General features: G+C 41.4%; 1 protein-coding gene across 2 annotated transcripts; it reads left to right on the top strand.

Moving 5' to 3' along the window:
- The first annotated feature begins 1364 nt into the window (after positions 1–1364).
- Positions 1365–26103, top strand: RBM34 (RNA binding motif protein 34). Of its 2 annotated transcripts, XM_008689558.2 has the most exons (11): positions 1365–1524; positions 1632–1806; positions 2038–2174; positions 6035–6266; positions 7003–7062; positions 11350–11393; positions 19524–19607; positions 19764–19827; positions 21196–21235; positions 21481–21599; positions 25767–26103. In XM_008689558.2, the coding sequence occupies exons 1-11, from the start codon at positions 1466–1468 to the stop codon at positions 26043–26045; spliced, it is 1293 nt and encodes a 430-aa protein (XP_008687780.1). In that variant the 5' UTR covers positions 1365–1465; the 3' UTR covers positions 26046–26103. The 2 variants fall into 2 exon arrangements, with proteins under 2 accessions (XP_008687780.1, XP_040480280.1); XM_040624346.1 differs by lacking the exon at positions 7003–7062.
- Positions 26104–26194: the final 91 nt, after the last annotated feature.

The raw sequence follows: 26194 nt of genomic DNA, 5'->3' as shown, positions 1-26194 counted from the left end.
GGTCAGGGAAAACCAGTGGGGGTGATGAATGAACATACCGGAATTGTGATGACAGATGTGATGGTGACAGGAGATGCAAACCTTGAAATAACATTCAAGGGAGAGTCATCTGGAAACGGAATGTGTAGGCAAGAATGGAGAGGAAGAGTCAGGAAAGGCCAAATGTGATGAGGTTGCAGTGCTACAGATAAAATGATTCTTGGAATAATGCTAGAGAGTGTAGGGAGGGAATGGGATTGGGAGCCATTCTGAAGGAAAAATTAGAGTTTCTTCATTGGACTGTATAGGATAGATGGAGGGAGATGCTTGAATTGCAAATAGGGACAGTTGGATTTGTCCCATCTTTTGTGAAATACTGCAAGGTCACAATTATGGGAAACCTAAAATTTAGATTCAAAACCAGGGCCAAGCAGATAAATACTGAGGTTTTTTTTTTCATGTTTTTCTGATGTGGCCTATGAAAGGTCACCTATATTCTCAATGACTTCTGTTAAGCAGCTTTCAGAAAGCAGGTCTATTCACAGAGTCAAAATTCGATCTGCTTTTACCCCCAAAGTGGTGAATTCAATTATCTAATTATCTTTTTATCTTTTATTACCTAAAAATAAGTTTATTGACATTCACTAGGTACAGCAAATAGAGATACAGAAATAGGATAAATAAGACACCCATTTAGACATCTAGAGAGAGTGTACATTAAGACTAATGCATTTTGATGAAGGATTGGGAAAAAAATTATTGCAAATAGCTGGGAAATTTTCCTGAGATATCGGAGCTGGGTCTTGAAGGATGGGCATGCTTTTGCAGGTGAAAATGAGTAAAGAGGATAATTTTAGGTAAAGGAAGAACAAAAGGTAAAGGAATAACAAGGAATAAAAAAGGCTAGAATGTGCGGGTTTGGAGGGGGAGGAGTCTGCGAAATTAGACTGAGAAATAGCAAGAGATTTGAGTGCCAACGATCTGGCAAAATAGGGCAGAGAGGTTAGGGTTGGGGCTTTCACTACTTTAAACTTAATTTTGAAATTGTGTCAAATTTCAGAAAAATTGCCAGAGCAATGCAAAGAATACCCACGTACGCTTCACACCGTTTCACCAGTTGTCAGTATCATATAGCCAGCATGCCTGGAACCTACTTCCTTGATAAACCTCCCTCCTCCCTCGTCAATGATTCAGGGGTTTTCGACCGTGTTTTCCCTCCACTTGGACTGACACCCCACACCCAGTCTGGCTGATTCTTATTTATACTTCAGGCCTCAAATACTCTCGAAGACTTCCTTCACTCCCAAGAAAGGTTTCTCTCAAACCTGAAGAAGGCCAACCCGCTGCCGGAAGCCCTACCCCAACTCTCTGGGTGTCTCCGGCTCCAACGCAGCCCAGAGCGGAAGGGGCGTGGCCCCGGGAGCAGAAGTAGCCGGGAGCCGGAAGTGCGACCGCGCGTGCCGGCCTCAGTGTAGGAAGCTTTGGGATGAGAATGCGGGTGGAAGGGAAGAACAAACGGAAGAAAAAGGGAAGTGCAGCGGAAGGGTGAGTGGCTCGTATCACGTCTACCTGGGCGAAGGTGGGCGTTCGGGAGCTCGGGCGGCCGAAACGGTGGGGCGTGGCGTGGCTGAGTTTGTGTCGTCTGTGTCTAGAGACGACCCGGACGACGGCGTTCGCGGGAATCTGACAGCAGACTATGTGGTTGGACAAGTCGCCAGCAGCTTGTTCCAGGGCAAGCGCCCATCCAGAGACAGCACAGCTCGGCTGGCGACCCTCTTCAGCTCTTTAGAGCCTCAGCTTCAACCCGTGTATGTGCCTGTGCCTAAAGTAAGTCACCGGGTTTTTTTCCGAATGGCCTATTAGGACGGCCTTTTTTAAAACAAGCAGTTTGTCTCTCAGGGTTTGGTTTCTAGAGTGGGGCAGATAGGATTTTTTAAAAAATTTTAACTACCTTTCATTACTGGACATCCAGTGGGAGAGAAAATTTGCTAATTCAGAAAGACTGCTAAATTATTAAAAAAAGATGAGGTCTCAAACATAACTTCCAATTTTTAAAAGGAGACTACCAATAAAAGGAAACGGGATGAGGAGGAAGAAAGCACATCCCAAATTCAGAGACCACTTTTGCAAGAACCTTCAAAAACAATGAAAGCGAAGAAGAAACTTTCTGATGCAGACAAGAAGTTGGCAAACAGGTTGGTAGAATTCTCTTAAGTTGATGTTAAATTAGATGGTAAAGAAACTGAGATTCTTGTACCTGCAATATTCATCGTTGTTTCTCATTTCATAGTTCTAATCTTTACAAAAAAATTTATTATGGAAAATTTATTATATATTCAAAATTTGAAAAGGATGAGGAGAACCTCATATACCCAGCATCAGCAGTTATTCATACTTGGCCAGTGTTGTTTCATCTTCGCCCCATTCATAGCTGCCTCATTAAGTGGAAGCAAGTCTAAGATCTGTAATCTAAATCTGTATTTCAGCATGAAGAAGATGAGTTTTGTTTTCTTAAATTTTCTAAGTCAGAGATGAGATTTCTGCCATTAGCTTAAAAAAGTTTTTTTTACAGTGTATTTGATCAAGATCCAAATAGCAGTAACATCACAGGTTCCCAGGTGACTTTACTCAGTCTGCGAAGCCACTCTCTTCAAGCCCTTTATTTCTCATTTCTCTCTCCCCAAGTGATGTTGTTACCTAGTCAGAGAGCTATTAATTGCTAACAGTTACTACTGCTTTTTGACCTCCTACTAAGTGTATTTATGCATCCTTAATTTCTTTTCTCTTAGAGAAAGGTGTCATCCTCCTTGTCCAAGATTAATTCATTCACCTGTGCTGTGTATACCACAGACCTCTTCTTCTGCCTCCTTCCGGATTATGCCATCAGATATATCCATTTTCTTCTGTTTCCTGTGACTTTTCCCTGTCTACCATACAAACGTGCTCAAGATTCTCATCCTAAAAAGAGAAATCCAACAAAACCAAACCCTGTCTATAGTCATGTTTCCCCCTTTGCTACTTACCATTCCCTTGGTCCTTCCCTTCATAGTCAGGCTTTCAGAAAAACGTGATACCTGTGTTCTCTTCCTTTTCTGGATCTGTTTTATCTTCCATGAACTTGTAGTCTGATTGTTTGCTTGTGTTTGTTTTTCTATGATCTGATCCAACTTCTGAAACAGTACTCCGCAGAGCCCTCCTGACGTAGTTGCCATATTTCATAGACAGTAAAGTAAGCCTTTGTCTTGTGAGTCCTCTCTTGCATTTCACATGGCTGCTATTCTTTCTGCAGCTATTAGATTTTTTTTAATGTTTTTTTATTATATTATGTTAGTCACCATACAGTACATCCCCGGATTCCGATGTAAAGTTTGATGCTTCATTAGTTGCGTATAACACCCAGTGCACCATGCAATACGTGCCCTCCTTACTACCCATCACCAGTCTATCCCATTCCCCCACCCCCCTCCCCTCTGAAGCCCTCAGTTTGTTTCTCATAGTCCATAGTCTCTCATGCTTCATTCCCCCTTCTGATTACCCCCCCTTTCTTTATCCCTTTCTTCCCCTACCGATCTTCCTAGTTCTTATGTTCCATAGATGAGAGAAATCATATGATAATTGTCTTTCTCTGCATGACTTATTTCACTTAGCATTATCTCCTCCAGTGCCGTCCATGTTGCAGCAAATGTTGAGAACTCGTTCTTTCTGATAGCTGAGTAATAGTCCATTGTATACATGGACCACAACTTCTTAATCCATTCATCTGTTGAAGGGCATCTCGGTGCAGCTATTAGATTTTTTGATAGCAGTCACTTCTGACTCTCCTTGTTTGTCTGTTTCTTCTCAGTTTTATTGTGGGTACCTTTTCTTCTGACTGCTCTGTAAATGTTGATTTTCCTCAGAATTCTGTGTTTGGTCACCTTCTTCGGCCTTTTTTCTACCATTCATTCTGAGCAATCTCATTTATTCCCATGGCTGCATTGTTCTGATTTCTCTCCTGATGTCCTGACCTGTGAATCTGTTTGCCTGCTCTCATTTGCACCTGTATTTTCTATATACAGTTGACCTTTGAACAATGGAATGGTTAGGGGCACCAACCTCCACACAGTAAAAAATCCACATATAACTTTGACTCCCTCTAAATTTAACTACTAATAGCCTGCTGTTGACCAGAAACCTTACCAGTACCATAAACAGTTGATAAGCACATATTTTATATGTTATATATAGTATATATTCTTACAATAAAGTAAACTAGAGAAAAGATGTTTTTGAGAAAATCATAAGGAAGAGGAAATACATTTATAGTACTGTACCGTATTTATCGAAAAAAAATGCACATGTAAGTGGAGTTTAAACCCATGTTGTTCAAGAGTCAGCTGCGCCTCAAGTTCAGAATACTTCAGACTGAGCTGCTTATCTTCATCAAACCTGTTCCTCGACACGAATGGTACCACCAGCCTTCCAGTTGCCTGAGCCAGTGACTTGGGAATCATGTTATATTCTCTCTTTTCCCTGCACGTCTACTCAGCTGCCAAGTCCTGATGATGCTGTCTTTTACTTATCTCTTTAATCTTTCTCTCCCTTTCCACCCCTCCCTTTCTCTTGTTGGTCTGTTGTCTTCTCAGTTACATGCCATTATAACTGTCTCCTTATTATCTCCCGTATCCAGCTTTGCCCCCTTCCTAATTATCTTCTGCTCTGCTGCCCAAATGATCTGTTTTAGTCAGTCTCTAAAGTCTTCAGTGGCTCTTTATTCTCCATGGGATACAATGTAAGCATGTTTGCATTAACAGCCATGGTCCATCTTGACCTGGTTCCTTCCCCACCATACTGTCTTGGTTGCCTTCACTCCTGCTCAGTACTTTATATGCCATAGTGGACAAAAAACTCGACATGAACCTTTTCCTTAGTGGAACTTACGGTCTAGTGGAAGAGTAATAATAGTCAAAATGTACTGAGCACTGTGTGCCAGACACTGCCTTTCCTCCTGTGAGAAGCATTTTAATAGTCTCTTCATCTTTCTGTCCCCAGAGGCTAGAACTGAGAAGGACCCCAGTAAATATTTACTGAGTGAATGAATCATTTACTACCCATGACTATCCATTCTCTCCCCTCCTTAAAATCCCGGTCCAGGGGCACCTGGCTGGCTTGTTTGGAAGAGAATGTGACTCTTGATCTAGGGGTTGTGAGTTTGAGCCCCACACTGGGTGTAGAGAGTACTAAAAGCAAATAAGCAAACTAAAACAAAACAAAACAAAACAAAAAAGATCCCCGTCTAGTTTTCTGTTAGAAGTGATGCTCAGATTTCACTTATCCATGTGCACCAGTGCTTTTATTGTATTTGCCATTTCAGAATGTACTTTTGACAAGCAGTCCTTTAAATATTACAGAACTAGTACAAATAGGAAATCTGGTTTTCTCTCTGGACAGGGTTGCTTTTATGAAGTATTTTGCAGCCCATATTAACCTTTATAGACCCCCTGGGAGTGCTGTGGTTCCCCTGGAGTTCTAGAACAGAGAATGAAACTAGGCATTCATAGAGCATAAATTTAATCTCCAAGAGATTTAAATGAACCAACTTTTGTTGAAATGAACTTTGGTTGCCCTATTACCCGGCAGTTTTAATATATCTTCAAAAATTGAGCTTGATTTTTTTTCTAATCTTGAGTTTCCTAAAGATACCAGTCACTTTTTAATAATGCTGCTTTTTAAATTTAGATACATTTATGAACCATAAATTTATATTTAGGAAAGCCAGAAGTAGGTGGGAATTTTTTTCTTTTTTTGAAAAAGATCGAATGTTGAGGGGGTTGGCGAGGGAGAAGGAGAATCTTAAGCAGGCTCCATGAGCCTGAGGTGGTGCTGGATCTCACAGCTCTGAGATGCTGAGATCATGACCTGAGTGGAAATCAAGAGACACTTAACTGACTGAGCCACCCAGTCGCCCCAGGTGGGAAATATTTCTAATCCTTGTGCTTTGCCAAATACTACACCTGACTTTCATGACTCATTCCTTCTTTTCTGTTTGCTTTTTTTTTTTTTTTGCCTTGTAAAGGGAAAACGCGCTAACAAGTGCTGATTTAGAAGAAGAAATTCATCAAAAACAGGGACAAAAAAGGAGTAATTCTCAATTTGGTATTAAAGTAGCAGATAAAAAAGTACTTCATGATACAGATTACACAGTTGTAAATCAAAGAAAGAAAATTGAAATCAACCAAGAAGAGGAGAGATTAAAGAATGAGAGAACTGTGTTTGTTGGGAATTTGCCTGTCACATGTAATAAGAAGGTAAGTGTGTAACTTGCATGTTGTAAAGATTCAGAGATGTTAATAATTCATAACTTTGTTTACGCTTCCTTTATTGAATAAGCGCATAATTAATAAGTTATTAACATATAACGGCATTATAAATGATTACATTAATCATTCTATGGCTTGATTCCAGTATACACCCTCTCCTTTCCGTTCCCATAGTCACTGCCCTAATTCAGGTTTTTGCAAATCTTACTTGAAGTATTGCAATGGGCTTCTGTCCCGGTTTTTTCTTTCTTCCAGCTGTCTCTTCTTACATATAACTAGAACGTAAACCTGAAATAGTGCCTAGCACATAGTAAGAGGTTCAGTGAGTGTTGTATAAATGAATGAATGCATCCTAAGTTTCTTCCACTGTGTGGGGTTCACTAAACCCCAAATATGCCCTTTACTTTTATACTGTATATGTGGTAAAGATTATAAAAGATTGAAGGACAAAAATGTTGTGTACCTTATGGGTAGTAACAAGAACTTGAGTTGTGTGTATATGAACATATGTATGTATACACTGTGTGTGTGTGTGTACGTGTGTGTATAAATTTCAGTAGAATTTTTTTTGTCTTCCAACTGAATAGTCAACTATTCCTGAAATATTCTTAAAATAAAACCTGGCAGTAAAAGGTTATCAGACAGTTGTACTTAATTCCTTTTTATAACACTTATTTGATGTCCTGAAAGTAAACTAAAGTATATATATACTTCTTTGTTTTAGAAGCTGAAGTCGTTTTTCAGAGAGTATGGACAAATAGAGTCTGTACGATTTCGTTCTCTGGTATGTGTTCTCCCCACCTTGAAATTGGAAATCTTAAAATGTATTGCATTTAAGTCAGACTTAACATGTTAGTATTAGTGAGATAGAGAAGCACAACCTTTTGAATCAACAGGTTCAAATCTAGCCCAAAAGAAGAGGAGGTCCTCTTAGTATGTAGTGCTGACGCTTGGACTCTGTTCATAATTTAATGAGTTCACATAGTAAAATGATACCATTGTTGGAGGGTGGATGTGTGACTTTTGTTTGCAGAACATTAATACATACTGGGATGCCTGGGTGGCTCAGTCCGTTAAGCGTTTGTTTGCCTTCGGCTCAGGTCATTATCTCAGGATCGAGTGGGATCGATGTGGGATCGAGTCCCACATTGAGCTCTTTGCTCAGTGGAGAGTCTGCTTCTCCATCTGCCTGCTGCTCCCTTTGCTTCTGTTCTCTCTCTCTGACAAATAAGTAAATAAAATCTTAAAAAAAAAATTAGTGCATGTTGAATAGCATTTCTAGAATCTTACGCATTTGATACAGGAAGTTTGTGTGACTACTGCAGACAGTACTTACACTCTGAGTATAGACAGTCAAAAGTTTTATTTATTTCTTTTAAAGATTTTATTTATTTGAGAGAGAGAGAGAGAGAGAGAGAGAGAGAGGGCTTAGGCACACACGAGTAGCGGTTGGGAGGAGAGATGGGGGGAGAGAATCCCAAGCAGACTTCCTCCTGAGCGTGGAGCCAGATGTAGGGCTTGATTTCAGGACCCTGAGATGATGACCTGAGCCGAAATCAAGAGTCAGACGCTTAACTGACTGAGCCACTTAGGCACCCCGGCAGATAAAGTCTAAAAAAGGGGTGCCTGGGTGGCTCAGTCGGTTTAGTGTCTTTCTTCAGCTCAGTCGGTTTAGTGTCATGATCTCAGGGACCTGGGATGGGACCCCATGTCAGGCTCCCTGCTAAGTGGGGAGTCTGCTTCTCCCTTTCCCTCTGCCCTTCCCGCCTCCCCCCCACTTGTGTTTGCATGCTCTCTCTCTCTCAAATAAATAAAATCTTTAAAAAAAAAATTGGGGTGCCTGGGTGGCTCAATAGTTTGAGGGTCTGCTTTCTGCTCAGGTCATGATCCCATAATACCTGGATTGAGTTCTGCATTGGGCTCCTTGCTCAGTGGGGAGCCTGCTTCTCCCTCTCCTCCCAGCTGGTGCTGTCTCTGTCTCTTGCTCTCTCTCTCTCAAGTAAATAAAATCTTAAAAATAAATACATAAATAAAATAAAAAATAAATCATTTTAATGTTAAACCTTTATAGAAGTGGATAGTACCTGATTTCACCCACTGAGCACTCTGTAGACCAGTTATAGCCATGCTCCTTGGAGCATGAAATAGCATCTTTTTTTTTCTCGTTCATATTTTTAAAATGTAATTAGTGCGTGTTAAAACAGAAGAAATGTTTATTCCCTGTTTCTAACTGTTCTTTCTCATGTGATTCTCTAAAATGGGATTTCGCAGCCTTGATGCTATGGATGTTTTGTGCCAGGTAATTCTTTGTTGTTGGAGGCTGCCCTGTGCTTTAGAGGGTGTTTGGCAGTGTCTCTGGCTTCTAGGCACTAGATGCTGGTAGCACCCTCCCCACCCCAGGTGTAAGCGCCGAAAGTTTCTCCATTCGTTGCCAAATGTTCCCAGAGGGCAAAACTGCTCACTTCTCTAAAAACAGACATTTCCCAGGGCATCTGGGTGGGGCAGTCGGTTAATTGTAGGACTCTCTTGGTTTCATTTCAGGTTGCGATCTCAGGGTCTTGAGCTCGAGCCCTCAGTTGGCTCTTCACTCAGCACAGAGTCTGGTTAAGACTCCTGTGCTCCCTCTGCCCCTCCCACCCCACCCCCTATGCGCTTGGCCCCAGTGTGTGAGCTCGCTCTCTCTCAAATCTTAAAATCTATGGCGCGGTCTCCATAATCTCTGTCAAGGTGTTTGTTTCTTACTTTTTTCATGTATATTTTGACTGCCCTTCAGAGTCCCATTTCCATATCAGATCCTTCCCTGACACGTCCACTTGGGTATCTTCAGCACCCTGGTTTCAGCACGTCTCAGCTCACCTCCGTCTCTCCCCAGCCCCATCCTGTGCTGTGTGCTGACGTTCTATATGAATTCCTGCCACCCAGGCTGCAAGCCTCTTCAGTGCCTTGGACTCTTCTTTGGCCCACCCAGTCCTTTGTTTGTATCCCTGCCTATGTTTAGCTGTGGTTTTTTTCCAAGAGGAGTCCTTCCTTTCTTTTTGCATTGTTTTCACCAAGGTTCTCATTATGTCTTGCCAGAATAGTTGTAGAGGCTTGTTATGGTTCCTACCTTCAGTCTACCTCTGTTCAGCATACCCACTGTCAACCTAATTTTCCTAGAAATTCTTTTTAATGGAACTCATGATCATTACAGATGCAGACACCACACCACACATGTGTGCGCACACACACACACACACCCACCCCCCTTGGCCTGGTATTACCTTAGGGGAGCCTGGCCAGATTCTTCCCTGTCCCTGGATTACTGGTCTGTGTGTTGACCCTGCCGTGCGCTCTCCCGCACGCTGTATGTCATCATAGTCCTTACGATGCTGTTCTGTAATCGCTGCATTGTTCGTGCGCCCCACCCAACTGGGAGCCGTGATCGCAAATACCCTTTTTGTCTTGCTCATCCCTGGGTTACCAGTACCTGCACCTTGTGCACATCAAACATACATGGAATTGCGTAAAACCCTTACATTTTTCTTGCTTTGAGTGAAATCTGTCCTGATTCTGAGCCTGACAGTCGTCCGGCCTGGTCCCGAGGCCCTGTGTGCCTCTACATGTGACTCTCCTGCAGCCCGGAGCTTCCCTCAGTGCTGAGCATGCACTTGGGCTTTCTCACTCCTGTCCTTTTGCTCAGTTCGTTTTGTTGGGAATCCTCCTTGAAGCCTCATTTTTGCCTAGTAAGGTACCGTCTGTGTTTCTGTAGGCGGTTAAAATGTCAGGGGCACCTGGGTGTCTCAGTTGGTTAAACATCCAATTCTCGATTTTGGTCCGGGCCAGGATCTCAGGGTCTTGAAATGGAGCCCCGCGTTGGGCTCAGAGCAGAGGCCACTTGACATTCTCTCCCCCACTCCCTCTGCTCCTCCCCCAGCTCATGCGTGCATACACGTGTACTTTCTCTCTCTCAAATAAATAAATGAATCTTTAAAAAAAAAATTTTTTTTTTAAAGTCACTTATTCAAGTTTTTCCTGATTCTTTATACCATCAAGTGGTATTTTTTCCTCTGAATTGTTCTTGTACCTTATTGCTTTATGTTACACTTACTCATTTGTGTCCTCAGTAATAGGATCTTGATGCAGGCTCCTAGAAGTCACCTGGTAAATGTGTTTTGATGACTGTCATTCACCTGTCGATAATTCACTTGAGCATTTCTCATGTCTTGCACTGTTAAACTGTCCATATTGACTCTGTGTTAGTTTGAACAGGACAAATTGAGAATTTAATTTTGCTATGTATCAGATGACTAGGAAAGATTTCCAGAGGAGATTTATAGTTACTGCCCTAAGTTAAATTGACATGCATACTGGTGAACTTGCAGGGTCTGTATCTTTTCACCTTTGTCTTCTCAGTACCCGACTGTATTCTCACGTCACTGATAGTTACAGTTGTTGACTTGAGTTTCCGTCTCCTCCATAAAGTTGTCCCTCCCTAGAACCCCCCCAACTCTTAAGTAGTACTAAAGGAATACTGTATATGACTGAAAATAAAGTGAGCTTGAATGTAAAGGCGGTTCCCTTATTTGCCCAATTAAAGATACCATTTTTTCTTGTTTTTTTGTTTGTTTTTTGCCAGTTGGCAAATATGTCTTTACATTATTTTCCAATTTAGTTCAACATATTTAAAATCCTATAGAATTTACAATAAAATATTAATTTAGAAATGTTGCCTTTTTCCAAGCTTTATTTTATAAAAGTTTTCCTTCTATTTTTCATATGCATTTTCAACATCAGTGTCCCCTCATGACCAGAGACCCCTTTGAGTCATCTGACACAGTTTGAGGGCACATTATGTTTACTTCCATCTAGATGGAGAGTTAATGCCTGTGAAATCTGAATTTGGTCTTATATCATTGGAAAATTTTGTCATTCATATAAGATTAGGACAGGATTCAGTATTTCCCTCAAATGTTTTATCACATCACATCAGAATAAGATATTTAGAATTCAATTAATTAAAATACAATTATTTTGAAGTAATATTTCAAATAATGAATTTTCTTTAATACTCTTTTTTTTTTTCTCTTAAAAGATTCCAGCAGAGGGAACTTTGTCCAAAAAGTTGGCAGCAATAAAGTAAGTTTATAATTACAGAAAGGGAGTAGTTTTAAACTCTCTTTCATTTTGGTTAAATGTTGAGATCATGTTTTCATGGATTTTTATATTTGGGTAAGACATCATACTTGACCATTTTCTTATGTTTGTAATAGCATATAAACTTGTCAGATGTTTGTCTTTAAGCCTTAACAAAAATGGTAGAGTCACAGAAAGTATTATAAAATAACTTACCAGAAAATGTGCCATGAGAAATTTCAAGGATGTTTAATCGAGCATAGTGTTTGGAAGAGAATAAGAAAATTTTGTGCCCAGATATTCTAATATAAATCATAAATACCATATTTTATCAGTTCTAAGGTACACATTTTCTCATATCTTAACATTTTGAAGTCTGGATGAGTCTGAAAATCAGAAATGCCCCACAGTTGCTGTTGGCTGGTCACGTTTTCCCAGAGAGAATTCATGTTTGCTTCTGTCAGTTACCTGGGGGTACTACCAGCTCAAGACCACTTCAAGCTCTCTGAGGGTTTGGGGACCATGCTGGTAGTGTGGCTTGTGGTTCATATTTTCAGGGGATTTTCCCCTACCCTCCTATCCACCTGGTGTCAAGGATGAGACATTCAAGTTTCTTTACTCTTCCTTTATTTCTCATTAATCTTAAAAATTGAAATATAATTGATATATAACATGTGAGGTCAAAGTGTACACCTTTATTTCTCATTTACCTTCAGTTCTCTGCAGGGTTTCCTATTAATCTCTAATGTTGGGGTTTTTTCTAACTAGGACATGAAATAATAGATTTTACAAGCAGAGGTGTATATATGAAATATAAATATATTAATAGGTATGCAGATTACATCTATACATAAATTATATTAGATAAAATATAATAATGTACTTTGGGGCGCAGTCAGTTAAGCTTCCAACTCTTGATCTCAGCTCAGGTCTTGATCTCAGGGTCATGAGTTCAAGCCTCATGTTGGGTACCATGCTGGGTGTGGAGCCTATGTAATATATGTAATACACGTGTATATATGTATATGTGTGTATATTATATATGTACATATATATACACACACATTATGTATGTATGTACATTTGTGTATAAATAAATTAAAAAAATAATGTACTTTGAAAACATTGCAGTACAATAGCCAAGACATGGAAGCATTGTAAGTATCCATCAATAGATGAATGGACACACACACACACACAAGAATATTATTCAGCCCTAAAAAAGGGAAGGTAATCTTGCCGTGTTTGACAACATGGGTGGACCTTGAAGGCATTATGCCAGGTGAAGTAAGTCCGTGAATGGAAAACAACTCAGGGCAGTTGGGTGGCTCAGTTGGTTGTGTTTTGACTCTTGGTTTCAGCTCAGGTCATGATCTTGGGGTTGTGGGGGTCAAGCCCCTGGTTGGGTTCCATGCTCAGCGGGGAGTCTGCTTCTCTCCCTCTGCCCATCCACCCTGTGCATGCACTCTCTCTAAAATAAATAAATCTTTAAAAAAATGAAAGAAAAACAAAGACACAGAGAATAGATAAGTGGTTGCCAGAGGAGGAGGTGTGGGTGAAACAGGTGAAGGTGGTCAAAAGGTACAAACTTCAAGTCATAAACTAAGTAAGTCATGGGGATGTAATGTACAACATGGTGACTACGGTAATAATAACGTTTTGATTGTTTCAAAGTTGCCAAGAGAGTAGATCTTAAAAGTTCTCACCATAAGAAAAAAAATTGTAACCATGCATGATGACGGATGTTAACTAGACTCATTGTGGTGATCATTTCACAGTATATGCATATACCAAATCATTATGTTGCACAATAGAAACTAATATAATGTTATATGTCAATTATATCTCAATAAAAAGAAAAAAGTCATGAGTTGCCTCAGCCAGTACTGATTGAATAAAGTTAAAAAGATTTCTTTCAGTTGAATCACTGTGTTGTACACCTGAAACTAATGTAATGTGTGTTGACTATGCTCAAATAAAATTAAAAAGAAAAATTCCTGGGAGGGACACCTGGTGGGTCAGTCGGTTAAGCGTCTGCCTTCAGCTTGGGTCTTGATCCCGAGGAATATTATTCAGCCCTAAAAAAGGATCAAGTCCTGCATCAAGTCCCCTTGCTGGGCGGGGAGCCTGTTTCTCCCTCTGCCTGCTTCTTCTCCTGCTTGTGCCCTCTCTCTCTCTCTCTCTCTGCAAATAAAATCTTTCAAGAATAAATAAAAAATAAAAAAAAATTCCTGGGAATCCTACAATAATAGAATTTTTAAATTACAGTGGCCCCTTTGAGCATGTTGGTGGGTTCATTTCTACATTGATTCTTATTTTAGATTTGTTTGGCAGACTAGGTTTTTGCCAGTTTTTCTCCATACCATCACAGTGTCAGGTTTATAGTTAACACTTGGTAAGTGTTAGTTACTGACTCCAGTACTGTTTGTTCAGTAACCAAACATGTCAATCCTCCTGTATGCAGGGCCATTGTCCAGCTACTGTAAGGGATGGAAAATTTGGTAAGACACAGCCTCCTTCTTCAGGCCATATAAACCTATTCCTCTCTGAGGCTGAAAGCCAGGGCCCAAGTGTCAGCAGAAACCAGGGTCCTCATAGGAGCCCTGAGGAGTTTTGATGCCAGAAAAATGGAATTTTTACACTATGATTGCCATTGACCTCTGTGACACCTGCACCCAATTAAAGTTTTTTTAAAAATTATTTGAACAAATAACGAAGCAAATGGTTAAGTGTAAAAGTGTATGCCGTGAGGAGGCCTGGGTGGCTCGGTCGGTTAAGCGCCCGTCTCGGCTCAGGTCTTGATGTCAGGGTCGTGAGTTCAAGCCCTTTGTTGGGCGGCTCTACACTGGACATGGAGCGACTTAAAAAAAAAAAAGTATATGCAGTGAAAAGTTTCTCTCCTAGACCTTTTCCCTATCAGCCAATTTCCTGCCCCAGGCAGCTGCTATTTTTACTTTTTTGTATAACTTCCTAGAGACATTTTATGCATTTACAAGTTGATACATACATATATATGTTCTTTTCCCCACACATAACTTTTGACACAGTGGTATTCGATATGTGTACTCCACATTTTTTTTCCACTTACTATAAACTGCTGGAGATCAGTTTATCAGTGTGAAAATTGCTTCCCTATTTTTCAGAGCACCTCTGTATTCTGTAAGGTGTACGATAACTTGTGTCAACAGACTCCACTCATGGATATTGAGGTTTTTTCCAGTCTTGTGGCCATTACAAATAATGCTTGAGTGAATAACCTTGTTTGCATGTGATTTTGTACACGTGAGAATTATCTGTAGGATAAATCTCTAGTAGTGGCATTGTTTGGTCAAAAGGTATTTGCATTTGTAATTTTGACTGCTATCCCAGAAATGGTAACCTACGTGTATTCCTACACCTTTACAAATGTATGTTTTTGAGCTTTTCAATGATGGGTGGAAAATATTTGTAATTTGCATTTCTTTTATGAGTGAGCATCTTTTCATATATTCAGGAGTCTTTTGTGCTTCCTTTGATGTGAATTATTACCATCATTTGCCGATTTTTTTGTTGTTGAATTGTTTCTTATTGATTTGTGGGATGTTAAGGAAATTAGTCTTTAGTGATTTGAGTCAACAAATATTTTTCCTGGGGCGCCTGGGTGGCTCAGTCATTAAGCGTCTGCCTTCGGCTCGTCGTGATCCCAGAGTTCTGGGATCGAGCCCCATGTCAGGCTCTTCCGCTGGGAGCCTGCTTCTTTCTCTCCCATTCCCCCTGCTTGTGTTCCCTCTCTCGCTGGCTGTCTCTCTCTCTCTCTCTCTCTCTCTCTGTCTCTCAAATAAATAAATAAATAAATCTTAAAAAAAAAAAACAAATATTTTTCCTTATTTTCAGTTGCTTTTTTGCTTGGAGGATTTTGCCATATAAAACTTTTTGCTTTATCGTACAGTCAATTCTTTTAGCCTTCTTTCTACTCTATTAAGGTATAACTTACCTTCAGTGAACTGCATATATTTGAAATCTATGATTTTATAAGTTTAGCATATATACGTGCTCATGAAATGATTTCCACAGTCAAGATACTGGATGCTTCATCACTCTCGGTATCATCACCCCCTCCTGTCCCCAAGCAACCACTAACCTGCTCCCTGTCTCTGTTCTTAGTGTGCATTTTCTAGAATTTTATGTAAATGGACTCATCATGCAGGAGGTACTCTTACTTACTTTTTTTGCTCAGCATGATTTTGAGATTCGCTTATAGTGTTGGATGTTCAGTGGCTTGTTTTTTGTTGTTGTTGTTTTAATTGCCCAGTAGTATTCCATGGTGTGGCTGTACCAAAATGTGTTCATCCCTTGGCCATGTTGATGGATATTCACGCTATTTCCTGGTTGGGGCTCTCACGACTAAAGGTTCTAAAAACATGGGTGTACAAACTATTTTTCTTGCTAAAGTATCTGGAGGTGTTGGGTTGCTGGGTCTTGTGGTAGGTCTATGTCAATTTTCTAAGAAGCTGCCCAATTAACTTCCAAAGTGGTCGCATCATTTTACATTCTACGCGCTGTGTAAGGACTCCGGTTGCTTCACATCCTTCACAACAAGTGATGTCGTCAGTCACTTAATTTTAGCCATTCAAAGGTTTGTCATGTGGTTTCAATTTCTGTTTTGCTGGTGACTAAAGATATGGAGTGTCTTTTCATGTGCTTATTGGCTATTTGTATCTATTCTGTGGAGAAGCATCAGTACAAAAGTTTTGCCCATTTTCTGGTGGCTTGTCTTTTTTTTTTTTTTTTTTTTTTTTTTTTTAAGAGAGTGGGGAGGGCCAGAGGGAGAAGGAGACAGAGAATCTTAAGCAGGCTCCATGGAGCCCAATACAGGGCTCAATCTCACAACCCTGAAATCATGACCTGAGCAGAAATCAAGAGTTGACACTTAACCAACTGAGCCACCCGGGCGCCCTGGCTTATTATTGAGTTGTATAGAGTTCTTTATTGTGGATGTAAGACCTTTTTCTGATATATATGTTTTGGGTATTTTGCCCCAGTATATGGCTAACTTATTTAAGGATGTCTTTTGAAGAGCAAAAGTTTTAAATTTTATTGAAGATCTAATGTAGAGAGTACTGTTTATTGGTGGTCTGGTTGGGGGCAGTGGGGTTCTCTATTTCCTGGTTCAGCCTCAGATGCAGACAGGCCCTGTCTATCTGTGTATCCGTGCACTCAACCGGCCCTCCCTCCCATGGCAGCCACACTCTGCCTTGTGCCTTTGGTGGGTCTTGTGCTGGAGAACATTTCCCAATCCTTGCCCTGTGGTGGAAGGCCTCCCTTCCTCTGGCCACAAGGGTATTCCCTGTGCCCTGGGGGTAACAGAGTTTGCTGCCTCTGCCCCAGCAGCTTAGCCCTCTCTGTAGGGAGAAGAATCCAGACGGGTCTTTGTGCCCTTCCCACACTAGCCTTGGCCCTTCCCTTCTCCAGCCCACACCCCCATGGATGCTTCTGGACTCTCACCTACCCTCCGTCATTCCCGGGAACACCGGCAGAGGTCAGTGGAGCAGAGCCTGCCAGTGGGCGTGCACCCCTGTGTTGGCGGCCTCCAGAGATTCCATTTCAGGCCCAGCCCACACTGGGCTTTAGCAGTTTATTAAATCCTAGCTGAAATCTGTCCATCTGGCTTGTCTGGCACCTGTCCTGTGAACCAGAGCTGCCTGCTGTCTCCTCCGATGGGCCTGTCTTTGCTTTAGCTTTCAGGCTGCTTGGTTTCCCTTCGTCTTCTGCGCTGGTAGCTTCAACAAAAGTTACAGTGTTGTAGGCGGTCTGGCTTCTTACTGTTCAGGGTGGGAGTGATGCTATTCCTGGCTTTCTACCTGCTAGGTGGAAGTAGAACTCTACATGTCATTAGTGTTTTTAATTCATCCATCAAGCTTGATACAAAACATGTTCTTGCCGCACAGAAAGGAGCAGCACTGCACTCTTGCCCTCTTCATTCCCTGTGCCAAGCAAGGGTCTTTTATCATCAAGTAACAGAGTACAATTAAGAGTTTTTAAAGTCATTCCATTTAGGCTGTCTTGGGGTTTGTCCTAGTCCATGTGGGCTGCTGTAACAAAATGCCACAGACTGGATGGCTTTTACAAACAATAGAAATTCCCTTCTCACAGTTTCAGAGGCTGGGAAGTCAGAGAATGGGGTGCCAGCATGGTTGCATTCTGGTGAGGGTCAGCTTCCCGACTCATAGCCAGTGCCTTCTCACTGGGCCCTCACATTTTATAGGTGAAACAGTAAGTTAAAAGGGGACCTAGGAGCTCTGTGGGGGTCTCCTTTTTAAGAGCCCTAGTCCTGTTCGTGAGGACTCCACCCGCATGACCTCAGTAATGCCCAAAGGCCCCACCTTCTATTACCTTCACATTGGGCGTTAAATGGATTTCAACATATGAATTTGGGGAGGATGCAAACATTACAACACTAGGACTGCCCTAGGACAAGCTGGTTAGAATGTTGTCAGCAGCTCTGTGTTGCAGGACCCAAGGAGGGGAGTCAGCTAGGCTTGTTCTAAGTCCTAGGCTGGCCACTCCTTGCCTTGTGATCATGGCGCTTCTCTGAGTCTCAGCTTCCTTATCCATAAAATCAGAAAAGTAACACCCATGTCAGAGATGTGAGATTAAATGAAATACATAAAATGTTCAACATGGTGCCGGTGTTATATTAGGCATTCAATAAATCATAGCTGGTTTTATCAATATAAAACTATCAGGTAGTGTAGCATGTTATTACAGAACACCATGAGAAATGCCCTGACGTTTCCTGGTACCTTTTTTGATGGTACTCATTTGTTTATTAGCATTTTTGCTACTTCAAAGACAGTAGGTTCAAGTCTTCAGAGAAGAAACTGTGGTCATTACTAGGTCCTTTTTGCTGATTGTTCACATCTAAATTACATGACCATTTTGCAAACCTAGTGAATTAGTGGGTGTAGGCATTGAGCAGCAATAGCTGCCGTCATTAAAAAAGAGTGAAAACCAGTCATAACATGCTTTCCGTTGAAAGAACAAAGCTTTACCTCCAGTCCTGACAGAGGGGTCCAGTCTGAGTCCGATCAAACCTCTGGACCTGGCTGCCAGTTCGCCAAGAAATAGGGAGGACAGAGGTACATGTTAAGCTATACTGTGGGCTTGCACTCAACAAAATCCAGGCTTTGGAAAATTCGATAGGTTGAATAGTAAGGTAGAGAGAGAAAAGGAGGATCCTGCAAGGTGCCTGGGTGGCTCAGTCGGTTGAGTGTCTGATTCTTGGGTTTGGCTCATTTCATGATCTTCAGGTCCTGGGATCGAGCCCCTCATCAGGCTCCCCCCTCACTGGGGAGTTTGCTTCTCCCTCTCCTTTTGCCCCTCCCCCTGCTCCTCTGTCTCTCTCTCACAAATAAATAAAAAAAATAAAAAGGAATACACACTTGAATGATAAAACTGTGTAGACATGCAAGGAAGTGGTTTCTTTAAAAGTGGGGGTTGTGGTACCTTTGAAGGAAGGGAGACAGGCTTTGCGGTGGGCAATGGCTACAAGGATATTGATCTTTAATATTTCTCTGAGCTGTACATGTTTGTGTAGTTTTTATTTTACAATAAAAAGGACAAATCAAGTTGGCTGTCACATCTGCTTATATGTGTGTTAGGTACAGAGCTGCAGCTAAGATTCTCATTTCTCAGGGCGCCTGGTTGGCGCAGTTGTTAAGCGTCTGCCTTCGGCTCAGGGCGTGATCCCAGTGTTCTGGAATCGAGCCCCACATCAGGCTCCTCTGCTGGGGGCCTGCTTCTTCCTCTCCCACTCCCCCTGCTTGTGTTCCCTCTCTCACTGGCTGTCTCTTTCTCTGTCAAATAAATAAAATCTAAAAAAAAAAAAAAGATTCTCTTTTTTCACCTTGTAGCATGGCCCAGGGGGCCTGCTTGCTCTCTCATAATGATTGATGACTAATAAGGCACAGGTGACATATATAAAGTTGTGTGTTATTTTTTGAGTTGTTACTAAAGATCTATTAAAAGAGATGAAGCTTCCCCCAGGAATTCTTATCATGTGTGTTGATTCAGAGTGAGTAGGAAACAAGCTGTATTACTTTAGTGACTTTGAGATTAACATATTCTATATTGTCTTTTTTTGTTGTTGTATAGACGTAAAATTCATCCTGATCAGAAAAATATTAATGCTTATGTTGTGTTTAAGGACGAGAGCGCTGCTACAAAAGCATTAAAAAGGTAATTTTACTTCTTTGAGATTTGAACAGAATGATTGTATTTTAGTATGTATGAGTACATGCTTTATTCTTTGGTTTGACTTTAGAGTGAATATTACAGTAAATATTTGGTGCTCATTTTTAACAGCTGTCTTCCCTCTTCGTATTTATAATGCAGAAATGGTGCCCAAATTGCAGATGGGTTTCGTATTAGAGTTGATCTTGCGTCTGACACTTCATCTGTAAGTAGTAGTTGAGTTGTTTAATGAACTTAACTAGAATCTCAGAGGGAGAAACGTTTTCTTCTGAGCTTTTGCTAGGAGAGGAGTGGAATCAGCAGTGAGTATGAGGGAAGCCGAGAAGGAAACACTTTTGCCCTGTGTGGTCACAGCATTGGTGCCCAGGGTGGCACAAGGACCTCAGTCAACAGCTTCTGAGAACATGGTTCTTCCACCCTCACCCCTAGAGAGGCATCCTGGAAGGGATGTTGGAGAGCATCAGGGCCAATACATTATTTCATATACTGAGATCGAGAAAGTTCAACTGCTCCTTAAACAGTTTTTGAGTCCCTACCTTGTGTCAGGCATGCAGTGCTGAGATATATATAGTCTCAGTTCTCTAGAGGAACATGGTAAAAAGGTGAAGACAAACAGATGGGCTGATTGTGACACTATTTTATGATAAATACTCAGGATGCTTTGTCAGCTTGGGAGTGGGACACTTGACTTGGGGAGGTGCCGGCAAGAAGGGACAAAGGAGGGCTCCCAGGAGAACAGGTGCTCTATCAGACTTGAAAGATGAGTCAGTGTTACCTAGGCCCAAGAAATTTTAAACAGGATATGTGGTGGGGGCCAAAACTTAATTTGTTTAGGGAACGGCAAGAACTTGATACAGTTATTAGCAGGTAAAGTGTGAGGAAGAGCGGCCGTAAGAGTTGCTTTTGGAGAAATAGGAGAGGCCAAATCATGAAGACTGTGGTCTGCCATGTTGAAGAGTCTGGATTTTGTCCAGGAGCAGTCCCATAGGTTTAAATGCAGGAGATTTGCAATTGACCAAGGTCTCTCACAGTGAATGAAGGCTGCACTGTAAGAGCTCACCACAGAATCAGAGTGTCCATTACTAAATGTGGGTGTTGGGGTGACCTAGTTGAGAAGTGACCAAGGCCTGGCTTTGATTGTTGACCCGTCCCGACGGCCAGATCCATCTGGGGCCTGTGTTATTTAAATAAGGTCTTATTAGCACACAACCATACCCATTAGGTTACGTGTTAATGCACTGTGACGAGCAGGGGGGTAGTTACAACAGAGACCACAGGGCCAGCAAAGCCTAACATACTTGCTGGCTGGCCCAGTACAGAGAGCGTTTGCCAATCTAGCACACCCTTCTAGAGCACTGACTGCCTTGTGTTAGGGCTAGCTGCGAACAAAAAACTCCTTCCTCTGATGCTCACTCACATTCAGGCAGGAAGACGGAGAAACAGACGGGACTGGTGTGTGGTTAAATCAGGAGGTGGAGACCCATCAGATACATGGGGTGAGGGAAAGAGTGGATTTTAGGATGACTTCCATTTTCTGCTCCAGTGATTTTTACTAATCCTCTTTATGTTTCAGAGGGACAAGAGATCAGTATTTGTGGGGAATCTCCCGTACAGTAAGTTTGTTTAAATCAATAAAGCACCCATTTATCATTAAAATAGCAGGAAAATAACAACTGAGTAGTAACCTAATGTTTTGCCGTAAGACTAACTTGAAAAAGCATAGAATGTTAACTTGACGAAGTTTCATGGGGCTTGCTCTATTAACTATATTATATTAACTTGCTATATTATTTAACATCTCCAGCTTTTTCTAAGGCAATTCTGTCCTTACTTGCGCTTTGGTTGAATTTGTTTTTAGAAGTTGAAGAAACTGCGGTTGAGGAACACTTTTTGGACTGTGGGAGTATTGTGGCAGTAAGGATTGTGAGAGACCGTGTTACCGGAGTCGGCAGAGGGTTCGGCTATGTGCTCTTTGAGGTATGGGAGACCAGTGCATTGTCACTATCCTCTGCAATGAGCTGGTCACTGCTCTTTCATCACTCAGACATAACTGTCACTGTCACCTTCAAATTCCATCTTCAGAAACCTCAACTCATACCCTCCCATGACAGAGTATTGTTCCTGTAATTGCACTTCACCAAAAGCCATTCTCGTTCCCTTTTTCTCCATGTTAGTTATTAAATAATGTTTTAGATATTGGATGTTTAAGGTATCAAATCTTTGAATTTCCACCTTCTGTGAAATGGGGAAAAGAATTGACCATTGATACACGTAGAAGGAAATTTTAGTGTTTGAATGAAATTGGTTATATTTAGCTCACTAAATATTAACCAGTGTCTCATGCCTAATATTATTAGAATATTCATACTATTAGAATATACATACTACCTGATGGCACTTAAGTTTTTCTTCTCTTCACAAGCATCCATTAATACGTTTCCTTTCAGGTTTTGTGTGTCTTTTATATAATTGGACTTTTATCTGGGAACATATAAACATAGTTTGCAACCTGCTTTGTGTTGTTAACTGTCATGTGAGTATGTTCCATCTAGCGATGTAAAATTATTTATACTGTCTTTTCACTAATGTTTCCCAAATGTGGGAAATTTGCAGTGTTCTCTCTTTTTCCATGTAATAATGAAATTGGAGTGGTTGCTTTTTTTTCCTTCAAATGTTTGCCTGCAGTTTTTGATTACTTCTTTAGGATAGATTCCCGGCAGGCTGTTACTGACTAGGTCAAGATGATGAGGGCGCAGAAGGCAAGCTGAAGACAAAGCACAAACTGACACCCTGCAACCCCCCCCCCAGCCCCGCCTTCGACTGACTCCCAGGTGGCGGCCCACGAAGGGTTATGTCAGAGGTTCTGGGTGTCAAAGCAACCAGAGGCGTCCCTCAAATGAAAATTGCTATTGGTCACCATCCTGCCTTGTCATGAAGGCAGGCCCGCAGTAAAAGTTACTGTAGGTGGGATGCTAGCGTCCTCCTGCTTCCCCATTGCATCCTAGGCTACAGATGGATGCCTGGCGTATGGACTGAGTTTGCCTCGCTGTGAAAGCCATGAAGAACCCGCCGTTTTTAACCCATGGAAAACACTAGAATACCAGTTTTACAAAGGGAAATTACCCAATTTCGTGATTTAAGTAGTTAGTAGAGGACATTGACAGAAAACAGTAAAGATTGAAATCCATCGTGATCTAAGTGACATTCCAACACTTGTAGTTTGTACAGCCAACTTCTCTAGGAAACCGTCCCCAGTTGGGTTTTAATTCAGTAAGGTACTGGTTTCAGCCTCCCAGTGGAGGTCCCACAGCCAGAAGCGGCTAGACCAGAGACGTGGAGGGGATCACATTAGACCAATGAGGAGGAAACCTCACACCAGGAGTCTTAAGATTGGCAGCCGTGCTAGTCATTTAGGTGGCTGTCCCATGCCCAAGACAGACAACTTTGTAAGAGGACAGGAATAAAGAGAGGGCATCAGGTTTCTGGGTCTTATTACCATTCCAGCCAGGGTACTAACTTCTAGCCAAAAGGCAGGCTTTCTCCTCCCTGTAGGGTAGCCATGGGCTAGAGGATTGCAGCCTGAGCGATCAGCATGAAAGTGTGCCAGTAAGACAGTACTCCTTTCAAACCCCTGAACTGGGAGTAAAGGAAGAGAAGAAAAAGTACTCACCAAGATTCCTGTGAAGCTCAGAGTCCAGATAAAAAGATGGAGCCCCACGTTGGCCACCAAATGATGTAGTTTTTGGAGTGATAGTGTTGGGGTCCGGAGCCAACAGCCAAGAGAGAATTCTTGAGACATCTTTGGTGCAAAAAGGTGATTTTATGAAAGCGTGGGACAGGAAGTCTGAAAGGACTGCATTTTAAGTGTGAGGGGTGACTGATTATATGCTTGGGTGTTAGGGGAGGTAAAGATAAAGGGAGGTTTCCAAAAAGACTTTCATATACCGAAGAAGACTCACAGGATACTGGAGGTTTGGCTATTGTCAAGCTAAAGGAGTTTGTTTTTCCTTCTAGTAAGGCATTAACATTAAGATAGTTGGGAGTTCCCTGGAGGAATGTTATACCCTGCCTATCTCAAATATTTGTCAGTGGGCCCCAGGTTATAAAGAAATTTAATTTTATTTACATTCCCTTCTGCCTCTTGTTTCCCACATCGCTGTGGAAGGGAGGATGATGTTGGGGCTGCAGGAAATTTAGTCTTTGGGTCTCTGGAAGTTAGGCTATTGATAACACTTTTTCCTTGTAAATCTCGAAGACATTTGTAAACTGCTGGGCACTCATGTCCTGCAGGACTGTGATCTCAGTCAGTTAACCATTTGTTTTTCCCTTCCCTTAGTTTTTTATTTTTATTTTTTAAATTATTTTTATTATGTTCAGTTAGCCAGCATACAGTACATGATTAGTTTCTGATGTAGTGTTCAATGATTCATTAGTTGCATATAACAGTGCTCATCGCAACATGTGCCCTCCTTAATACCCATCACCTGCTTACCCCATTCCCCCACCCTCCTCCCCTCTGTAACCTTGTTCGTTTCCCAGAGTCTCTCATGGTTTATTTCCCTCTCTGATTTCTTCCCGTTCAGTTTTCCCTCCCTTCCCCTGTGGTCCAACACACTATTCGTTATGTGCCACATATAAGTGAAACCATACAATAATTGTCCTCAACTTGACTTACTTCACTCAGCATAATCCCTTCTAGAGTTCTGTCCACTTCGATGCAAATGCTGGGTATTCATCCTTCCTAATGGCTGAGTAATATTCCATTGTATATATGGACCACATCTTCTTTATCCATTCATCTCTTGAAGGACATCTCGGCTCCTTCCACAGTTAGGCTATTATGGACACTTGCTATGAACATTGGGGTGCATGTGCCCCTTCTTTTCACTACATCTGTATCTTTGGGGTAAATACCTAGTAGTGCCATTGCTGGGTTATAGAGTAGCTCTGTTTTTAATGTCTTGTCTCCATGCTATTTTCCAGAGTGGCTGCACCAGCTTGCATTCCCACCAACAGTGTAGGAGGGATCCCCTTTCTCCGCATCCTTGCCAACACTTGTTTCCTGTCTTGTTATTTTTTGCCATTCTAATTGGTGTAGGGTGGTATCTCATTGTGCTTTTGATTTGTATTTCCCTGATGGCTAGTGATGTTGAGCATTTTTTCATGTGTCTGTTGGCCATTTGTATGTCTTCTTTGGAGAAGTGTCTGTTCAGGTCTTCTGCCCATTTCTTGACTAGATTATTTGTTTTTTGGGTGTTGAGTTTGATAAGTTCTTTATAGATCTTGGCTACCAGCCCTTTATCTGAAATGTCATTTGCAAGTATCTTCTCCCATTCCCTGGATTGCCTTCCCTTAGTTTAAGGGCATCCAGGAATGCCTGAGGAATGTCACACTTACCCTCCTGGGAGTTGGTTGCAGGGTGTCAGCTTGTGCTTTGTCCTCAGCTGGCCTTCTGCTCCCTCATCAAAGAGACGTTGACCATGTTTAATATTCTTGCTATGTTTTATTACCAGATAGCTTTTGACAAACGTGGTCACAGTCTTTTGTTTCCATCATGACTGGATTGGAGTTACCTTACTGTCTCTCTGCTGTCTACTATTGATAAGTTTGTGAAGTCCTTAACAAATATCTCATGAATATTCATTGTTAACTCTTAGTGATTTTATGTTACAATAAAAGAGTAATAGAATTTGGGATCTAAACGGAGGCCTGCAGGGCATCTAGTTCAGTGTCTCAGAGACTGTTCCCTTCTCTCAAGTCAACTAACACAGTGGGGCTTCTGCAGAAAGAGCCTGTGAGAGGAGAGGTTCATTAGTTTAAAAGATTTTATGTGACTAATGTCGTTGACTGAAACTCCCCTTTTACAATGAGAAAAATGAAGCCTGTTGGGTGTGACTTAACCTGACCATGTGACAAGGCAGCTGAGTGCTTGCTGGGGGAAAACTCATGAGGAACGTGATGAAAACGACACTTTAAGCGCAGTTGCTGAAACCCGTGGAATCAGATCTCGTGGAGGTGGAAATGGGAGGGGCTTCTGTCTGTGGGCAAGCTTGAAAATTGTTCTAATCCATTCAGGTCACAATTTTACTGGTTTCTTCACAGAGGAGTTTCTGGTGGGAATTAATATATTGATTTTTATTGCAGAATACAGATGCTGTTCATCTTGCTCTGAAATTAAATAATTCTGAACTGATGGGAAGAAAACTCAGAGTCATGCGTTCTGTTAATAAAGAAAAATTAAAACCAAACTCAAATCCCAGTTTGAAGAATGTTGGTAAACCTAAGCAGGGACTTAATTTTGCTTCAAAAAATGTAGGGCCTTCTAAAAGTTTGTTTATTGGAGAAAAAGCTGTTGTCATTAAGAAGAAAAAGAAAGGACAAAAGAAAAGTGGACAAGCTAAGAAACAGAAAAAACAGAAGTAACCCCCCAAAGATTATTTTGTTCCCACTGAGTACTGGTAATAAAAGTGTGGTAAACCCATGAATTGAGTTTCAGAGTTTTTTATGGATGGTGCGTGTGAAACGTGGAAACCTGTTCAGTTTATTCACATTGTAATAATAGCACCTTTGAA

The sequence above is a fragment of the Ursus maritimus genome, unplaced genomic scaffold, assembly GCF_017311325.1.
Source record: "Ursus maritimus isolate PB19 unplaced genomic scaffold, ASM1731132v1 scaffold_7, whole genome shotgun sequence".
NCBI classification, from domain to species: Eukaryota; Metazoa; Chordata; class Mammalia; order Carnivora; family Ursidae; genus Ursus; species Ursus maritimus.
The sequence above is the reverse complement of the archived record's forward strand: the minus strand, read 5'-3'. Positions and strand labels throughout refer to the sequence as shown.